This window comes from Phoenix dactylifera, chromosome 3, assembly GCF_009389715.1.
Source record: "Phoenix dactylifera cultivar Barhee BC4 chromosome 3, palm_55x_up_171113_PBpolish2nd_filt_p, whole genome shotgun sequence".
Taxonomy (NCBI): domain Eukaryota; kingdom Viridiplantae; phylum Streptophyta; class Magnoliopsida; order Arecales; family Arecaceae; genus Phoenix; species Phoenix dactylifera.
The window spans coordinates 1,315,512-1,332,233 of NC_052394.1; the positions used below are offsets into that span (position 1 = coordinate 1,315,512).

At 39.6% G+C, this 16,722-nt stretch overlaps 3 protein-coding genes across 4 annotated transcripts; 2 read left to right on the top strand and 1 right to left on the bottom strand.

Moving 5' to 3' along the window:
* Positions 1-241: 241 nt before the first annotated feature.
* LOC103703465 (very-long-chain enoyl-CoA reductase-like) lies at positions 242-4,999 on the bottom strand. The gene is made up of 4 exons (XM_008786320.3): positions 4,844-4,999; positions 4,619-4,658; positions 1,624-2,378; positions 242-1,319 (listed from the first exon to the last, which is right to left on the bottom strand). Exons 1-4 carry the CDS (start codon positions 4,910-4,912, stop codon positions 1,251-1,253), a joined length of 933 nt encoding a protein of 310 aa, XP_008784542.2. The 5' UTR covers positions 4,913-4,999; the 3' UTR covers positions 242-1,250.
* Positions 5,000-5,969: 970 nt separating this feature from the next.
* On the top strand, positions 5,970-11,760 carry LOC103703464. Of its 2 annotated transcripts, XM_026803104.2 has the most exons (5): positions 5,974-6,709; positions 7,926-7,983; positions 8,079-8,196; positions 8,296-8,413; positions 11,305-11,760. In XM_026803104.2, the coding sequence occupies exons 1-5, from the start codon at positions 6,227-6,229 to the stop codon at positions 11,356-11,358; spliced, it is 831 nt and encodes a 276-aa protein (XP_026658905.2). In that variant the 5' UTR covers positions 5,974-6,226; the 3' UTR covers positions 11,359-11,760. The 2 variants fall into 2 exon arrangements, with proteins under 2 accessions (XP_038980111.1, XP_026658905.2); XM_039124183.1 differs by lacking the exon at positions 7,926-7,983 and having other exon boundaries at positions 5,970-6,709.
* Positions 11,761-13,001: 1,241 nt separating this feature from the next.
* Positions 13,002-15,897, top strand: LOC103703463 (uncharacterized protein At3g17950-like). The gene is made up of 3 exons (XM_008786314.4): positions 13,002-13,864; positions 14,082-14,231; positions 15,045-15,897. The coding sequence occupies exons 1-3, from the start codon at positions 13,853-13,855 to the stop codon at positions 15,534-15,536; spliced, it is 654 nt and encodes a 217-aa protein (XP_008784536.2). The 5' UTR covers positions 13,002-13,852; the 3' UTR covers positions 15,537-15,897.
* Positions 15,898-16,722: the final 825 nt, after the last annotated feature.

Below are 16,722 nucleotides of genomic sequence, written 5' to 3' on the forward strand. Positions count from 1 at the left end.
CAAAAGTTGACTGGAGAAAATAGTCGGATTGGAACATCTAATCAACAATACTGACAAATAACAAATAAGGAAAATTCATGCACTCTCCAGTGAAGAAAGATCTTCCCTCTTCCATCAAAACTAATTAAAAAAATCTTCCCTCTCCAACAAGAAGGAAAAGAAGAAGAGGAAGATGAAAAAGACGATGTAGGAGAAGAAGAGGAAGAATAAAAAGAAGAACAAGAAACGAAGCAAAAGAAGCACCACGGAAAAGCTTGGATATAATTGAAATACAATGGTGAAATATCTTATTAATAAGCCAATATATGTGGCCATACTGGGCTCCAAAATGGAGATGAAAATATTGTCCGCTCCTTTACAATACATCTGAATTTCTTACGCATTGCGAGGCCAATTCTTTTGAGAGGGGGGAATAATTAGGAGGCAAATTGTCCTCACGTTTTCTAACAAAAGCTGTATTTCTGAAAAGCTGCTTGCAATCATTGCATCTCCAGAATGATCCGCTCTGTTTTACCATCAGATGGCTGCATGAATGTACTCACGCTTTGATCGGATGGATCAAAGTTGAAGATAATAATAGACACAAATGTACAGCATTCTGAATTAACAGCCTTGCCAATCAACACGGATTGATAGATGAAGACTAGTCATGCAGACATATCAGCTTCGACTGTAGCAAGCCCCCGGTTTCATGATCCAACAATCTTTTCTAGCACGAAAAAAACCTTCAGTTCCTTGAGAGGATTCTCATGCTTGGTTAGAACAAGGGACAAAATTTGCTATTCCTCTGTTCCTCCACATGATTTCATTAAAAAAAAGAAAAAAAATGAAAGAAAGAATGAAAGAAACTGGAAGATTAATGGCTTTGACATCTGTCATACATAACCACCAGTGTGGAGGGGCGCAAATGAGATCATGACACCCAGGATTATTAACCATGTTCGAATTTTTGGTAATAAAATTATTGACATCGAATAGGAGATTAAAAATACTCATCAAGAGGATTACTTGATTGAAAACCTAGGACCATCAAGAGGATTACTCATCAAAAACTGATAGATAAAAAAAAAAAAAAGATAAACAGTGGAAGGTATAATCAACAGAAGATCAGGCTCAAGCAGAAAGTTTTGGAAATACAAACTGATACATTTAGTTTTTTTCGTTAAAACAGAGATCCTAAACTATGACTAAGAAGGTTCAATGACAGACCGGATCTTAAGATTAGAAAAACCAACTCAAAAGGTCGTTGCTCAGAGAAATGGTGGAAGTATAACCCAGCGCCGTGGATACCTAGGTCTTCCTTCTTTCCCATCAAATAACTGCAGGAAAAACAGCAGGTGTCAAAAAAAAAAAAAACATAATTCTGACAAGCCAAACAGCTGATGGCCTGATTAACCAAACCTGATTGAGAATATGCAGAGTCCAGCAATTCTATTTACCAGTACAATATGAACATAATAAATAAATAAATAAAAATGACTGTTTAGCATGCAGGAGATTAGTGTGACCATCCATTGTGTAGAAATGGACGGAAAAAGAAGATATAGAACAATTTGATAACATGAAATGTGAGGCATGAGGCAGGTGCATATATGTTGGAACATGAAAGCAATTAATATTTACCTTCTTCAGCCTGCGGTGCTTTGCAAGAGCCCAATTAGTCATTATAAGAGCAGCCACTATGAGGAACAAATAACCTGCTACTGTCTGCGTCGCAATATTGAAACCAAGCCACTGATAGATCTCTGTAGTGTAGTTGGCACATGTCACAATGTTGAACAAAAACCCATGAGGAATCTGATACCCACCATCGCCATCAGGGCTTCTAAGGTTCCTTAACAAGAGATGGCAATAGAAGTTTGAAACTTGGCAGATCAACCCAAATCCAAAACCAGTCTTCATTTGCAAATCACTCACAGGCGTATAAAGTGGGTGATTCACATAGTAAGCAATGTACGTGCCAAAAGTCCAGTAATAGGCACAGTTTCTGAATACATTGGTCAACGGTGAGGTTGCATGGCTAAATCTGTGTACAAAGAGTGTTTCCATGATACGCTTGAAGTAGTGGAAGCACCAGTAGTACATAGCATAGGTTTGGACAGGATGAATGACATGCTCACCCTCATAACCGAAATACTTGTACACTGGAAAATAGTAAAAGATGGGGTAGATGATCAAGGGGCCCAAGTACTCCCAGAAGAAAAGTGTCCTGTAGGAGACCTGTATGCCCAAATCCTTGAACACCACAGTCAAACTGCTTGCATTTTTATCAAAATAATCTGTCAGGCTTGACTTTGGATTGAGGATGACTGGCTTCCCTTGGGCTCCCGGTTGCACGGGAAGCGTAAGACGTTGTCCAGAAGGATAGTACTTTTTGGCTGTGTTATAAGAAACAATATGTGAGGAATCAATAATTGAGTTGAAGTAATCGTGCGTGCACGCATGCATGTGTGGCACTGTAGCATTAAGAACTAGATGCAAGAGAAGCCTCCGATCTGATAGTGCTGCTCTGAAGGCCAGACTGATGGGAGCTACCAATAGTTTTAGGAAGCCACTTCTTTGTTTAAATGACAGTTTCAACAAAATGGCTGCAGCAGCTCAAATTCAAGTACCCAACAGCACTTCAATTTCATTGAAAAATCAGCATTCATCATCCATTACCAAAATCAAGCCCTTTGCATATATCATTGCATAATATAACAACCTTGGCCAAAAAACGATCCCATCAATTCAAATACAGATACAATTATCGCAAGCAAATGAGATTGCTTTAAGTGCTTAATACCATGTCATCTCCAGATTTCAATCAGTAACTCTCTATTTATTGTTTCAAGATATGTGACAAGTTCATGATGGCATCTAGAAAGAGGCTAGGTGAGGAGTATCTCCAAACACAAAAGTTATATCCTTTCTGAACAAATTAGGACATGTGGGCCCTGTTGTCTAATTAAATGGATGTTTCCAACAAAAATAAAGGTTTTGGATTACAGCACAGATCTCATCACCTTTTTGAATAAAAACACCAAATTAGCATTCCTGTTCATCAGTGCAGTTTTCCAAGTAATCCAAATTCTTCAATTCATATTAGTGTAGGTCTTTGTTAGTTAAAGATCTTTTGTACCTAAGCAACACAAACAACCAATTACAGTCTCTTACGTCTCTAGAGTGGATGAACTAGAGCATGATACTCTGAAGATTGGTCTGTATATATTTTGGGGGAAAAAGTAAATGATGAAGAGATTTTCCCTGTTTCTAGAAGTAGAATTTAAGAAAATATACACTATCTTCAGGGAAATTGTACATCCAAACCGATGTAAAAAAACACTTAATACTAATTCAAAAGGCAGAACCTGCGACCTCATTCAGGTAGGTTCATCTTTTGTAATGCATGCTCCTTGGATAAATAAACAATGTATAGAGTAGAGGCAAGTGCTGTGACATAGGCATGTAAATAGCAAGAGTAAAATATTTTATGCCAATATAATTATCATAAGAGTCGACCAATACATAGATATTCCATCTAGCTTTATATATAGGGCACAGTAATTACTCAGGATTGTTAGATTGAGTTTAACCCTGCAGCTATCTTTGAGAAGGTAGTTCTACAACAATCTACCTCATGCAAGCTAAGCAGAATGGCAGTTCTGAGCAGGATTTAATATTCTGATTTTTCAATATGTCATATATTGACCAAAATAACCAATGGTATCCTTTAGAAATGTTAAGGAATGTAAGGCGACAAGCTTTAACCACTCAAGTCCAAAGGTCTGCCCAACAGATCATGCTCGCAGTTACTAGCTACTTAAGATATAACAACAGTGCAGCAGCACTTGCAACAATTGAATGATCGCATTATAAGTACCAGAAGAAACCCAAAAGAAAACATCGTCCAATATGACATTGTGAGTTGACATGCTTAATCTTGGAACTCGTAATCTGCTAAGTGAGGGGCCCAATCTTTGTCATTCCTTTATGAGTTGGCAGTGTTTTTAGACAGCACAAAGTTGTCAGTATTTGATGATTCATCAAACTATTATCTGAAATAAAAGTCAAACTATCTGTTCTACCAATAGTGACCACATCTACACATTTCTTGTGATGATCAATCAACATAAGAGTAACCACAATGCAGCACAACCGTTTCCCAACGTCTTCAAAGTCAAACAGCTCTCAACCCTGAGTTGTTTTTATTACAGACAAAATGCAAGACTTATCAACAAATCCCCCAGTTCTTTTTTTAAAAAAAATCTTAAGATAGATTCGGAGTTAACATATGAACTGCATAAGAACTAACACAACTCTCTCCCTCGTATTCCAGACACCCTTCTAACACTCAAACATAACCTAATAGAAACATGAAGTCATCACCATTCTATCTTCTGGAAGCGTTTTAGGAAAAGATCCGCAGTTTCGAACGACAGAATGGGAAAAAAATTCAGCTCATCAAAGATGACAACAAGAAGTAGAAGTCAAATGGTATAGGATTATATATATATATATAAAAAAAAGTAGTAGAAGAAGTCAAATGCCCAACAAGAAAATTAAGCTAACAGAAGAATTGCTCTATTTGCGATCATCATTCAATACACTCGAAAGTGAAGTAATTTTAATCACTTACTTCGAGCATGAATCGCCTCCTGCAAATCCCTCACAGTGGCCTGCAAAAACACCACCAAACAACAATATATCCTCAGTCCTCGCAGTCACGAACAACACAAAAGAAGAAAGCAAGAGCTATCTACGAGTCTCAGATCGAATTCAGCATAAGATCAAACAATTGATGAGCAGCCTTCGACGGATCTAACGCAGAAGCCAGCGCAGAAGAATAGCAGGAGGAACTTACGGAACCCTCAAGCTCGATTCCACCCTTGATCACCTCTCGGCCGCTACGAGAAGCGACGGCAACCTTCATCTCGCGCCGAGGATTTAAGAGAGCCGACCCAAAGGGCAAAAACCAGCGAGCGGTTTCTCCCCTGCTCGGCCTCAGGGATCGGAAGCTCGCCACAAGTTTCTATTTATTTTGGTTCGTTCGGGTGGGGCCGCAAAGCATGGAGATCTCAATCGGATGCAGTTGGGCCGCCGTCAGTTTTATGGCATGTGGTTGGGGGTTGAGCCTAACGGGCCTCTCCCCGTTCTACCCATCTTCCCCAGTAAAAGGCTCACAAAGCCCGTTTCCCTATTTACTGCATTCTCTTCCTGTTTCCTAAGGCAAGGGTAGGATAAGGTTGCATGAAAAGGGGGAAAATGATGTCTCTTGACACTTAACTAATCTTCTGTGGCTTAACAAGAAAAGTTAAAAAGTAAACAATCAAGTCTAGACTTATGTGTTAGGTGTTAATTATTGTGGGTCCATTTCTTGATTCATTGCTGGAAAATGCGAAAATCACATGAAAAGATTACGTAAGAAAGCTATTACCTATTGCTTAGACACTAGCCATCTAGCTTTTCTATGCAAGATTTATTATGTAATGCATTAACATTGCTCAGACTGTGGTTAATACAAGATTGCAGATCTAGGTCACCAGGACGATTTCATAAGTCTTTTTTTTTAACAACAAAGTAAGTACGGCTTTGCAAAAATGAATAGCTAAATATATTTTAGGGATTCAACATTTAAGAGACATAAGATCTGATTGTATATTTGACAAAAAACAAGTTTCCTCAAAAAAGATAAATTATATGATTTATTCAAAAAAAAGAGAGACAAAAATCATATTATGAAGCACATTAGGTACTTTAGAATCATCAATTCTACAATTTTACAAGCAACAGCGACAACCAGCCTACGATTCTATTGAAATTGGAACATCAAGTGCCATCAAAGAAGATGGTTAATTGGTTATGGTATTTGATCCGATCTTGCCCAACAAAGGATATAATGTGAGAGAGAATTTCATAGTATAGAAAATGGTAAGATGTTTGATCCCATCTCAGTAGGATTCCAGATTATCTAAAAGGTTCCAAAATTATGCCTTCCATAGGCCGGAGAGACTAAATTATCGTTACATCCTTATATAGACCAGAGTTATTTACAGGCTTTATTATTTCATTGAAGCGCCCAGAGAATGTTAAATTTAGACCTAGATCCAGGACGTTTGTTTCGGGATTTCAATTTCTTCGTCCCCACTCCTCCCCGCCCAATCCTTTTTCGAACCTCCCAGCCTCCCTATTTGGAAGCGCGATGAAACCCTAGCAAGAACGCTTTGCGATCTCCGTCCAATTCGCCATGGACGACCGGTATATCGACGACGCCGAGCTCTGGGCCGTCATCGACTCCGCCGCCGCCTCCCGGTCCCGCAAGCCCCTCCTCGCCCTCAAGAACTCCAACTCCATGAGCCCCGGCCCCTATCCCACACCTCCGAAGCCATCCAGAAACCCTAGGGCCCATCTCTTGGCAGTGGAGGAGGTTAAGGCTCCGGCGGACGGGGAAGTGGTGCAGGAGGAGCACTGGGCGCACCACCGGCCGCCGAAGATGGCGAGGGTCGTGGATCCTGGGGCGAGTAACGATCGTCGGATGGTTGTCGTCAAGCATCCGTCCCGGATGCCGTCGCCGTCGTCTGGGGTGGTGAAGGAGTTGGGCCCGGTGGTCGAGAGCCCGCCGCCACCTGATAGGTGGCAGAGCGAGCAGACGGAGAACCTGAATCACAGCTTATTTGGGAAATTCCCCTCTGTGTCTTCATTCAAGCAGTACCAAAATGCAGCGATGGCGGTAAATTCTGCATCTTTTACCGTATAATTCTGATTGCTACTGTTCTAGCTGAGAATCTGAAATGCTTCATAGCATTTTCTCGATTTCTTTACAGGCTTTTGCATCTGTGGCAGATTGTAAAGATTTCGTGCTTCTTCTTAGCAATGCACAACATAGATAAATGAATAATATTTTGATCTCATATATATATATTTGAGCATCTGCCCCATTGAATCGCTTTTGTAAATCATAATGTGAGCACTACAGTTTTGGTTGTTCTCCAGGAAGTCATATATGTGTTGGTTGCAAGCAGAGAATCCAAAAGGATTTATAGGCTTAGGTGTGCCATGGGCAGACCTATAGCTTGTGAGGGAGAGTTGCTAGAGAACAACAGATTAGAAAAAGATGGCAGTCTTCTTCTTTATCAATGTCCCTATCCTTGTATCTCTTGTCATCTTCTCTTGCTTTAGAGGTGGCTTTACTGTAATTCTTACTAAGTAAATGGATGTCTTATCCAAGCGACTCTAGGGTGTTTGTGGTCGCTCCAAAATAGAGTCTCTTGATACGTTTGAACCATTGACATAGCCACTTTGAAATGCAAATTGAAAATTATTGAGTATATTATAATCATGCCTTCAATAGAAAGCTTACTTCCGTGAACATGGGATTGATTTTATGTATCAACAAATGATCTATTAAGGTTTGAAACCTTCATATGACCTTTCCAAGAAAATGTGCTGGCTGCAAATCCTTGCTCAAGCAACTTCTGATCAAGATATATGACTTGTCTCTTGATTAACTAGTCCTTATTGACTGCATCTGCCCGATGAAAGAATGATAGAGACAATAGCGCCACTTATCCATGCCCACGATGTGTATGGATCGCCAAACCTTCATATGTTCAGTTTGTGTACTTGTTCGTTATCTTGCAGTGTCTCGCTCATTGAGTGTATTTATTTGTTTTCATGTGTATGCAATTTGATGTCCATATGGGAATAGTGCATTTGTTCCAACATTGTTCCACTATATTGTAGCATTACATGGGTTTTCCATCTGAGAAACTTATGTTTGACCACCAGAAGCATGGGGAAAAGATTTTAATAAGCTATTCATGGATTTTATTTTTTGATTTATTTTCTGAAAAAAACATAGTTGTTTCTTTAATATTGTCTATTTTGAAAAGTAAATACTGTTCGGGACTAAATGATATGTTCCGTATTTGTCCTTCAATAAGCAGATCCTAGAGAAAACTGATTATGTCATGATATCTGGGAATCCGTATATTAAGAAATCAGGTATCTTGTTGGAAGTTCTATAAATCTTATGATCAAAACATCTGAACATGTGTTTAATTTCAGTAAATCTCTTATCCGGTCATCCCCTTTAACAGGATGGAGGAAGATATCATTTTTCTTCAATCTCTCATTTGAAATCAAAGAGAAATCCATTGAATTTGATGAAAATCGGAATGTTCAGCGTGCAGAGTTTGTTGTTCGGGCATTCATGCAGTATATCCAACTCCAATACCTTTTCTTTATTTATCATATTTGACTCATGATACTTTGTTTCTAAATTTTCTAATCTTGTTCTATTGTTCTTGATTTTAGAGGTGGAAGGTTCTCGGATGGGTGGGGTTCTTGTGAACGACGTGAGAAAAGGTTCTCGAAACCAAACCATGATATTCCCAGCACAGCTGAAACCAGAGCTAAAAATAAAGCTTGTCAAGTGAGTTTCCTTTGCATAAGTTTATTTATGTAATTTAAATTCTGTAATTCAATCTTTTCAGACATCAGTTCCTTTCAACTTTGGTTTATATGGAGAAAACTTTTTTGCATTAGCAGTTCCACCTATTCGTTATATCTAATCCATCGGACCAATTATTAGATTAGACCCCCCGCATCTCTCCCCCCCCCCCCCCCGGCGCACGATGCGCCTGACTTTGTCAAGCAAAACACACTAACCAGCTCTTAGGTTCCTAACAAGTGATTGTTTGACAAAAATTTAGAAGCTTTCATTTTCATTTATACGAACAAATAACATGTTCTAGTAGTTAACCTAAATAAAAAGGAACCTCCTACTTGTGGTTTTGTTTAATGGTAGTTGGTAAGTGTAACTACTGTTTTTTAATATCTGGAGTAAATGGTGATTTTAGTGCCTCTAACCATGTGTTAGGCATCTATCATTTTCTATCAAGCATCAACGTACTTTATGTGTTTGAAACCATTTTTGCCTACCTATAAAGATGGATGGCCAAGCTGATCCCATTATAGATACATATCTTGTACAATCTCCCATCTTTACATTGCATTAATTTGCAAACTTCCTTCTAGATTTTTGGATCAGGATACTACTTTCTTCTGAGAAAGATGAAAACCTTCCAACGACCTTTAGGGCTTGTTTGGCTATTCCTACAGAATTGGGCTGAAATCATGTAGAATTCTTGGATTAGGCCGTCTATTTAAGCATGACCCAGTATCAACCAAACTCCACCCATTACAAATCTTGTAGAAAAAAAAATTATGGAGATTTTATTTTTCATCTTGTAGCTCAAAGGCCAGGATCAGGGTTGAGTTTGGATATGTTTTTAAAAAATGCAGGCTAGATAGGCCAATTGGTCTGATTTCTATATGATTTTCAGCCCAATCATATAAGAATACCCAAAAGGCTTTTAGTTGGATATACTTCCTACTTGACCTAAGATATACCAACCTATTTTGTCTAGTCATGTGCACTTGCATACGAGAGAGAGGGAAAGACTTATGATCCATACAAATTGTATTTATCCCTCCCTCTCTCGCCTGCTTAGGTATATGATTATCTTGAGGTGACCTGTGGCCACTAAAATGAAGATATGCTATAATATTGGTAAAGTTGTGACAGCAAGCCAGCACCAACATTACATTATTTCACTTGAGCAGTATGGTTTTAAAAGGACGTTTTTAGAACCTCAGAAACTGACCCCAAGGAAAATAAATGATTAAGAGCACATCTGGTATATTTCAAAAGTTTGAGGTCAAACTCTTTATCTGGTATAAGTATGTAAATAATACTTGCCTTTTCTTATCTTAACCGTGCAGGGATTGGTGCTTTACATTCATTATAATATGTTCAAAATAGAAGGAACAAAATTTTTGCCTCCAGGCTAGGGGCTTAGAACAGGACTGGACATGCTCGAGCAAAAATCTTATTCAAAATTCATCTGTCCTTTATTATCATCTACTCATGCCTTGATGGAACTATTTCTGAAAAATGAAGCTTTTTTTATATATGTATCACTTAATATGTCTATGTCTTTAGGCATTTGTTTGTTTCACGATTTATACCTAATATTAGCCTCAGGTTTCAGAGAAAATGTCTGATATCTTATCTACTTCTTTCCATGAATTCTGATTTTACTCTTTCCAAAGGATAGGATGTGCTTGTTTTCTTGGCTTCTATTTCTCATTCATCAAGCGAACACATTGTCTAGCCATAGTATTCTGTTTCATCTTATAATATTAAATGTGACTCTACCACTTGGTTGATAATAACAGACAGAACTTAGTGTGTGAAAACTTTCCCAAGGAATGCCTCATCTCATGCCTTGGGTATGGCTTTCCAGAGTCCCCGTGAAGCATATAGGTGAAACGATCGGAGCTCTTATGAGGGAATGTATCACATCTTAGCTTGTCTTATTTACAGATTCTATCTTATTTTTTATGATATTTTGATTAAGATGCAGACTTAGGTATATCATGTTCTTTAAGCTTTATAAAATTATGGTGATATTAGACTAATTAAACATTGGTCATGGTTCAGTATATGTTGTCCAGTTTTCTTTTTAAGATTGAACCTTGGCCTTGGCGAAGTTTGTTAAAGTAACCATTTGCACACGGGCAGACATGATTTTTTACATGACTTTTTATTGTTTTATATTTTTCTGGGATATCGAGGATAATTATGAATATTACACCTTACGACTTGAGGTTTATCCTCCGATAATTTACGCCTTTACCTTTTCAAACATTGGGCACCATCAATGAATATGACATGATACGTAGGCTGCTTCATTTGTCTTCTTGTCAATCTTGAAACCCCATGCTTTTGCTACCAGCATGATTTTCATTTCTAGGCTATGTTATCGGCACCAAGCATCAGGTCAACACCTTTGTTTTGTGACCAATTTGCATCCCATTTCCTCTGTTTGTCGCTATTCTGTAAATAGTGGCTTTTAAGTTAAATTTCCAGTGTCTGGCGCATTGGTTTGTCATCTGGAAAAGAAATCAAGTCATGTAATTTTGTTTTAAAATCCACCTGCACAGCCATTTTCTAACCATCACCGGTACTGCCGCTGCCTCCCACAACCCTTCCTCAAAAAAGAAAAAAAAAGGGAATAAAATTCATGCCTATATTTTTGAAGGTCATTATATGAATACATGAGGAAATCTTGCTATGCGACCACAGAGTATTCAGCATGCCGACAAGATGCACCTTCACTATCTGTTCTCATTATTTGAAATATCAAAAGAAATGTAGCTTTGTAAGGACTATTGGTGGTTGCAGCTTGATGAATTTTACTTTGTCTCAGAGGATTGCTTTGTGTTGTTCCTGATCAATGATAAAATTTGACCTTGCAGGACCTTCTTGGTATTGGAGAATACCGACCGGGTGTAATCAATGGCTTTCGGTAGGTGCAACATTTAACATAACGCTGATATTGTCGTCTTCAAGTTCTCATAGAACTTGTAACCGTTGTTGGGTGGAAAGTATTATCTGATCAATTCGAAAATGTTTTGTTGGATCGTAAAAAGAGAGAAGTGAAACCATTGAAAAACAACAAGGGCCAGTTCTGTGTGCAATAGTAGATTCCCGCCCATTGAAGTCCAGGGATTGTCAGCAAAGTTTGTTCTTTGCTTCTTTTCCAGGAAACAGCACTTCGCTGTTGCATCAGCTGGTGTTCGCTTGGAAATTTTCAAACCAAAAAAAGAAAAGAAAACCCCTTTTGTTATTGGTTTTTTTTTGTTCTTTTTTGGTGCAATCCTTTTGTTATTGCTAAGGTACGATTTCATAAATTGATGCTATCTTGACTGCGTGGCAACTGTGAATGAGGAACCAACTTGGCAGGCCTTGTAACCTCGACCTACCGTCATATGATTCCCATTAATTGTGGTAAAGTCTTTGGCTAACTAGTTATTTGTACATTATCCATTTTAATTTTTTGGATAATTTATGTGCATATGTATTCATGCTTGTTCATCCTCATCATACTGCAAAATGCCCAGTTTAGCACCGGTGGGCCAGTTGAGAGTATGTAACGGGGTGATGGAGACTGGATGCTCCATGCATTTGGTAGGTCCGCTGGAAAGCTGAAGCATCCTCTTTTCCTTTAGTAAATTCTTGCTTTATTTCATGTCACTGGATCAGGAAGCTCACCCCACAACCGTTTTCCTTCGGTCCGGCTCATTCTGCAAGCATTAATGATTATGAAAGGACTCCACAACTTGCACGCAGCTCTGTTTCTCTTTTCTGCCATTCAATTAGTGTTTCACGGTCTTTTCTCAAACAAACAAACAGAAAAAAAAAGGTATTGCACTGTTGGTGAACATGGGGTCGAGCAAACATAATTCCGTAGTAATCCTTGATGTCCATTTTTTTCAGGAAAATATTCTGGTGTTTTTTCTATGCACGTCTTGGTTAACTTTTATCTTATTTTATTTTTGTGATCTGTTGGATGAGGACTATGTTGCCTTGAGATTCTTGTAATTTTGTCACATACGTTTTTCTTCCATTGTTCCAACATGCCAAGCATCTCGTTAATAAATTATTGGTCTCTACGTGCCCTTCCGTATGTCATTGTGGATTTCAGCACTCCCAATGGTTGTTTTAAGCTCTAGCTGATGGTCGTTTTCTTTCCCCTTCACAGCAATACTTATGGACCCAAGCATAAAACATGGACATCCGAAAAAAAGTTTAAATTGTTTAGATTCTAATTATTCTATGCCTGAAACAAGAATCAGTGATCTGCAGGCTCCTTGTCGTTTTTCACTCATAAGCTATGAAATTCATGTTGAAGATCTTACTTCCTCACAAGCCTCCCCAGGTTAAGAATATTTGCTACCAACCCGTGCAGGCGTCCGTGAGCAGGATTGGCATCGAAAGACTCAAGAGGATCCACTCGCATCAGCTAGTGGATGATGATGGAGCTGTTTGGAAACAGGGATGGAGCGCCCCTTCAACATAATTAGCCCAAATTGTGACACAGAACCAGGAGCGACCAAGTCCTTATATATATATATATATATATATATATATATATATACTGGTAGAGTGGCAAATACTCGGTAGATCATTGCCAAGTCCTTATCCAGGATTGCAAAAGTACCTGGCAGCACCACGGCCAAAACCCGCCCATAAATTAGTTTGGAACTCGTTGAATATTTATTTGGAGTTTGGCCAGACGCACGACGGGCGCTGGTGGGTTAGGCTCAGGCAGTGGGTACGGCTGTCATCATTCAGGCCTTGGAGAACTTGGCTGGCGAGCAGTTCTTGGAGGCTGCGACTCTGGGACCTTTAGTCCAATGTCGTCAAAGAGGCCTCTTCAGGCAAAAGCCCCAGCTGTCATCATGGTGTGGAGAAATTGTTGCATGGACCAGGTCCACTGGACCAGTCCAACGGTCAGTCGCCACATTACCCTCCTTGCATGTAAACCATTTGGGAAGAGGATTCATTCTGTCATCCACCGTCCACGCGCTCCAGGATTTGGACCAGGTCCATCTGGTGCTCTGTCATCTTTTACCGGATGTAACTCTTGAACCGATAGAGCTGTTCTGGTAGACCCGGTCTTAATAATTTCTCGTTCTGGCCATGGCGAAGAAAAGGTGAACCAGGCCTTTGGTATGGCAATTGATGCCCCTGCCCTGTCTTCTTCGCTTCTTTTACTTTCTGTTAAACAAGACAGTGGGAGAGCAGATTCTATATATATGTATATACATTGGAAGGATCATTCTCTGGTGGCTCACATCTCTCTCTCTCTCTCTCTCTCCCCGTGTGTGTGTTTCAGAAGCTCATGTTCCTATGCTCTTCAACTGAGCCTCCTTTGGGCTCTTCCTAATGAACTGTGCTGGTGCCTGGTTATATGAAGTGACTTGATTAACCCAGCAGCTCAACAGCCAAGTGGTGGAGCAAATGGCTCGACAGGTACATAAATTTAGATTTGTTTGCATGTTCTCATATTGTTCCTCCTCTCTACCTCTCGATTTAGTAGCTAGGTTCTGTCTGCTTCTCATGTCATGTCTCTATGGATCTCTATGAATCTCTCTGGCTCTTTCTCCCTGTTCTTCCGTGCAGGCTACTGTGTCATTTTATGTGTCTTATTTTTATTTTTTTCTGACTCTCTTTATTGCCTGAATGACAGGATGGTGGGTGGCCCCTGGGACTGCAGCCATTGAATGTGAGGGCTGGTTTAATAAGGAACCTCGATTTTTCTGGGTCTCTTTCCTTGAGTACTCGGGTCTCTGGTTCCCCAAGTTCATCTTCTATTACTTCATCAGATTTGGATACAGAGGTAAAACAATTAATAAGGACTAGAACTGAGGCAAGTGGCAACCTAGCTAGGGCTCCAAATTTTGTTCTTCTTTCATCCTATCAGGATTCTAGAGATGATGACAAGGGTAGATGTAGGAGTATGGCCTGACCTTTTTTTTGAAGGGTGTATGGCTTGACCTTCTTAACAAAGAAAAGAATGAAAATATTCCTTTGATTACCACCTAGTTGCCTATTCACCTTCTTGCAGTTCAGTCCTAACTACACTTTTCCTTCTTTTCTAATGATGGATTTCATGGTCTTTTTTTTCTTTTCCCACAGATTACATATCTTTTCTCTAATCACATGTTACTCCATCATGGCCTTTCGTCAAAACTCATCATAGCCATGGCACCAACAAGCACGCTTCATGATTCTGGCGAGCTTCTGTGAGAGTTTTCCTTGCATAAGATTGTCACATGGCAAGCGTCTTTGGTCCTCACTCTCCTCGGGGTCTTATTTATGTCTTTATGGTGCTTCCCCATTTTTAATTCTTCCGAAAGGAGACCAAAATCACCAACCAACGCATCATCTTGTTGTGGGTCCCTCTCATATTTTTATCAAACATTCAAACTAGAACATGGAATGGATGAAAGATTATAGCACTGCCAATCCAAGTGCATCCGCATGCAATTCTACCTTCATGAGTAAGGGGTCAAACCTGCACTCACTTGAGCAGGATTTCCTTCGCCAGAGTTTGTCTCGAACAATTTATAAGATATTAAGATATAATCAGATTTTCCATAACAACTAAACTAGTTCATTATGTAACATTGTTCGACATTTCTGGTTGCAGTCCACTGGATCTTTCTTCCTTGACAGGAGCATCACACTTGGCAGCCTTATGGGCATTACAAGCATTCTTGAGCTGTCGAGTAGATCCCTTAGAAGAAGCAGGAAGCCAGACACTTCAAGAGGGAAGAGGAGCCATACGAACAGAACTTGGTTCTCTCTTTGCACGAAGGCTCAGCTTAAAAGTGAGAAGACCAGTAATGCTCCATCCCTTGGCCATTTTCTTGAGGTGGAGAGAAGAGCTAGTACTGCCCACAGGAGGAACAGGAATCCTATTACGTATGAACTTGATGGATTGCCTGAAAACCAGCCCAATGCAGCGACCAACTCTCTTTTTGCAAATGGCCTTATCGTTCCACCTCAAGTTGATGGAAACGGAGCTCTGGTATTGGTTGGAGACGTTAAGAAATCAAATTCTAGAGGAGGCTCGAGCGATGACAATGGCTACTGTTTTGCACTGATGTTTCCATGCATGGGCGGTCAGTGCAGTCAATGAAGACAGGCATCAAGTTGCCAACTTCCATTCTGAGAGAATGTATTGTTTTACAGTGCAAGTTCAGCTTTCGGTTCTATGGTCTTAGCTCGGAACATCTCACTTATGGAAGCCCTCGGAGAAGGTGGATCTGGTTTAGTTTATCCCAAGGCTTGGATCGCCAGGCACTCAGCCAAAAGTTCTACTGGGAGGGATAGTGGTGGGTTCGGACTCTCTTGTTTCTATTAGCACTTCAAGACACATAATGAATTGGAGGGAAAAGTAGGCATCCTTCATTAAACCTAACCGGTTTTTCCCTTACCCTTTAGCTGAGAAAGCAATCCTTTTTTTTGAACTCAAGAAATAAAAGCTTCTTGTTGCCTGTCTTATTCTCCATGATACCTAGCGGTACAGAGAGCATATACTAATCTATGTGGATTGACATTTTCATTGCAACGCGCAGGTGGGTGTAGAACTTATTATTGTGACATACCTATCCATAATTGGAATTGGAGGGAAGGTTTATAGTAGCATTTTCCGGACAAATTTTGAACAAATCAAGGGCCTGTTTGAGAAATCTAGCAGGATTGAGCTAATTTTTTTTATTGAATCATGGATTACACAGTTTATTTAAGCGAGGCGTATATTAACTCGATCCCTTTCTAATCCAAATTCTGTGGGAGAAATTTAAAAAAAAAAAAAAAAAAAAATCTCTATAGATTTTCCTTACCATCCAACAGGCTCGTAGATGGGTTTAGGCCTGGACTAGGATGGGCCTTTAGGGGGAAAAAGAGCTGGGTAAGTTAATAGGTCCGATTTCTATAAAAAAAATTCAGCCCAATTTTAGTGAATTTTTTAAAGTTTCTAACCTCCTAGGTAGCATAATATGCCATTTGCCTTTCTTCTCCTTGAGAGAAAAGATGCAGATGAATGGCAAACTCATATAAAAACTACGCGCACGACTAATTTGCTCTTGCCACCATGTCAAGTCTCTTCAGCAGATCTTATCCTCAAGTTGGGCCCCCGTGTGAAGGCCGGCCCACCTTCCACATTTCCTGACCATATGTGATGTTCTATTAGGACAACAACACTACTACATTAGAGTTGCCCCGGGAAGTCGGGCGCAAAACCACAGTTGCAACTCATTTCACCATCCAGCTTTGCAAGCAATTCGATAGAAAAATTGCCTGCCATGTATTTTTTTTTTTAT

What these genes read in the sequence shown, in the direction of transcription:
- LOC103703465 (XM_008786320.3), bottom strand. Translation starts at nt 4,912, where the DNA reads ATGAAGGTTGCCGTCGCTTCTCGTAGCGGCCGAGAGGTGATCAAGGGT. An exon ending in GGAGGCGATTCATGCTCGAA is followed by an intron (nt 2,379 to 4,618) that starts GTAAGTGATTAA and finishes CTTATAACACAG; the next exon opens with CCAAAAAGTACTATCCTTCT. An exon ending in AGCACCGCAGGCTGAAGAAG is followed by an intron (nt 1,320 to 1,623) that starts GTAAATATTAAT and finishes TTTTTCCTGCAG; the next exon opens with TTATTTGATGGGAAAGAAGG.
- LOC103703464 (XM_026803104.2), top strand. Translation starts at nt 6,227, where the DNA reads ATGGACGACCGGTATATCGACGACGCCGAGCTCTGGGCCGTCATCGAC. An exon ending in ACCAAAATGCAGCGATGGCG is followed by an intron (nt 6,710 to 7,925) that starts GTAAATTCTGCA and finishes TTCAATAAGCAG; the next exon opens with ATCCTAGAGAAAACTGATTA. An exon ending in GTTGTTCGGGCATTCATGCA is followed by an intron (nt 8,197 to 8,295) that starts GTATATCCAACT and finishes TCTTGATTTTAG; the next exon opens with AGGTGGAAGGTTCTCGGATG.
- LOC103703463 (XM_008786314.4), top strand. An exon ending in CATCAGATTTGGATACAGAG is followed by an intron (nt 14,232 to 15,044) that starts GTAAAACAATTA and finishes TTCTGGTTGCAG; the next exon opens with TCCACTGGATCTTTCTTCCT.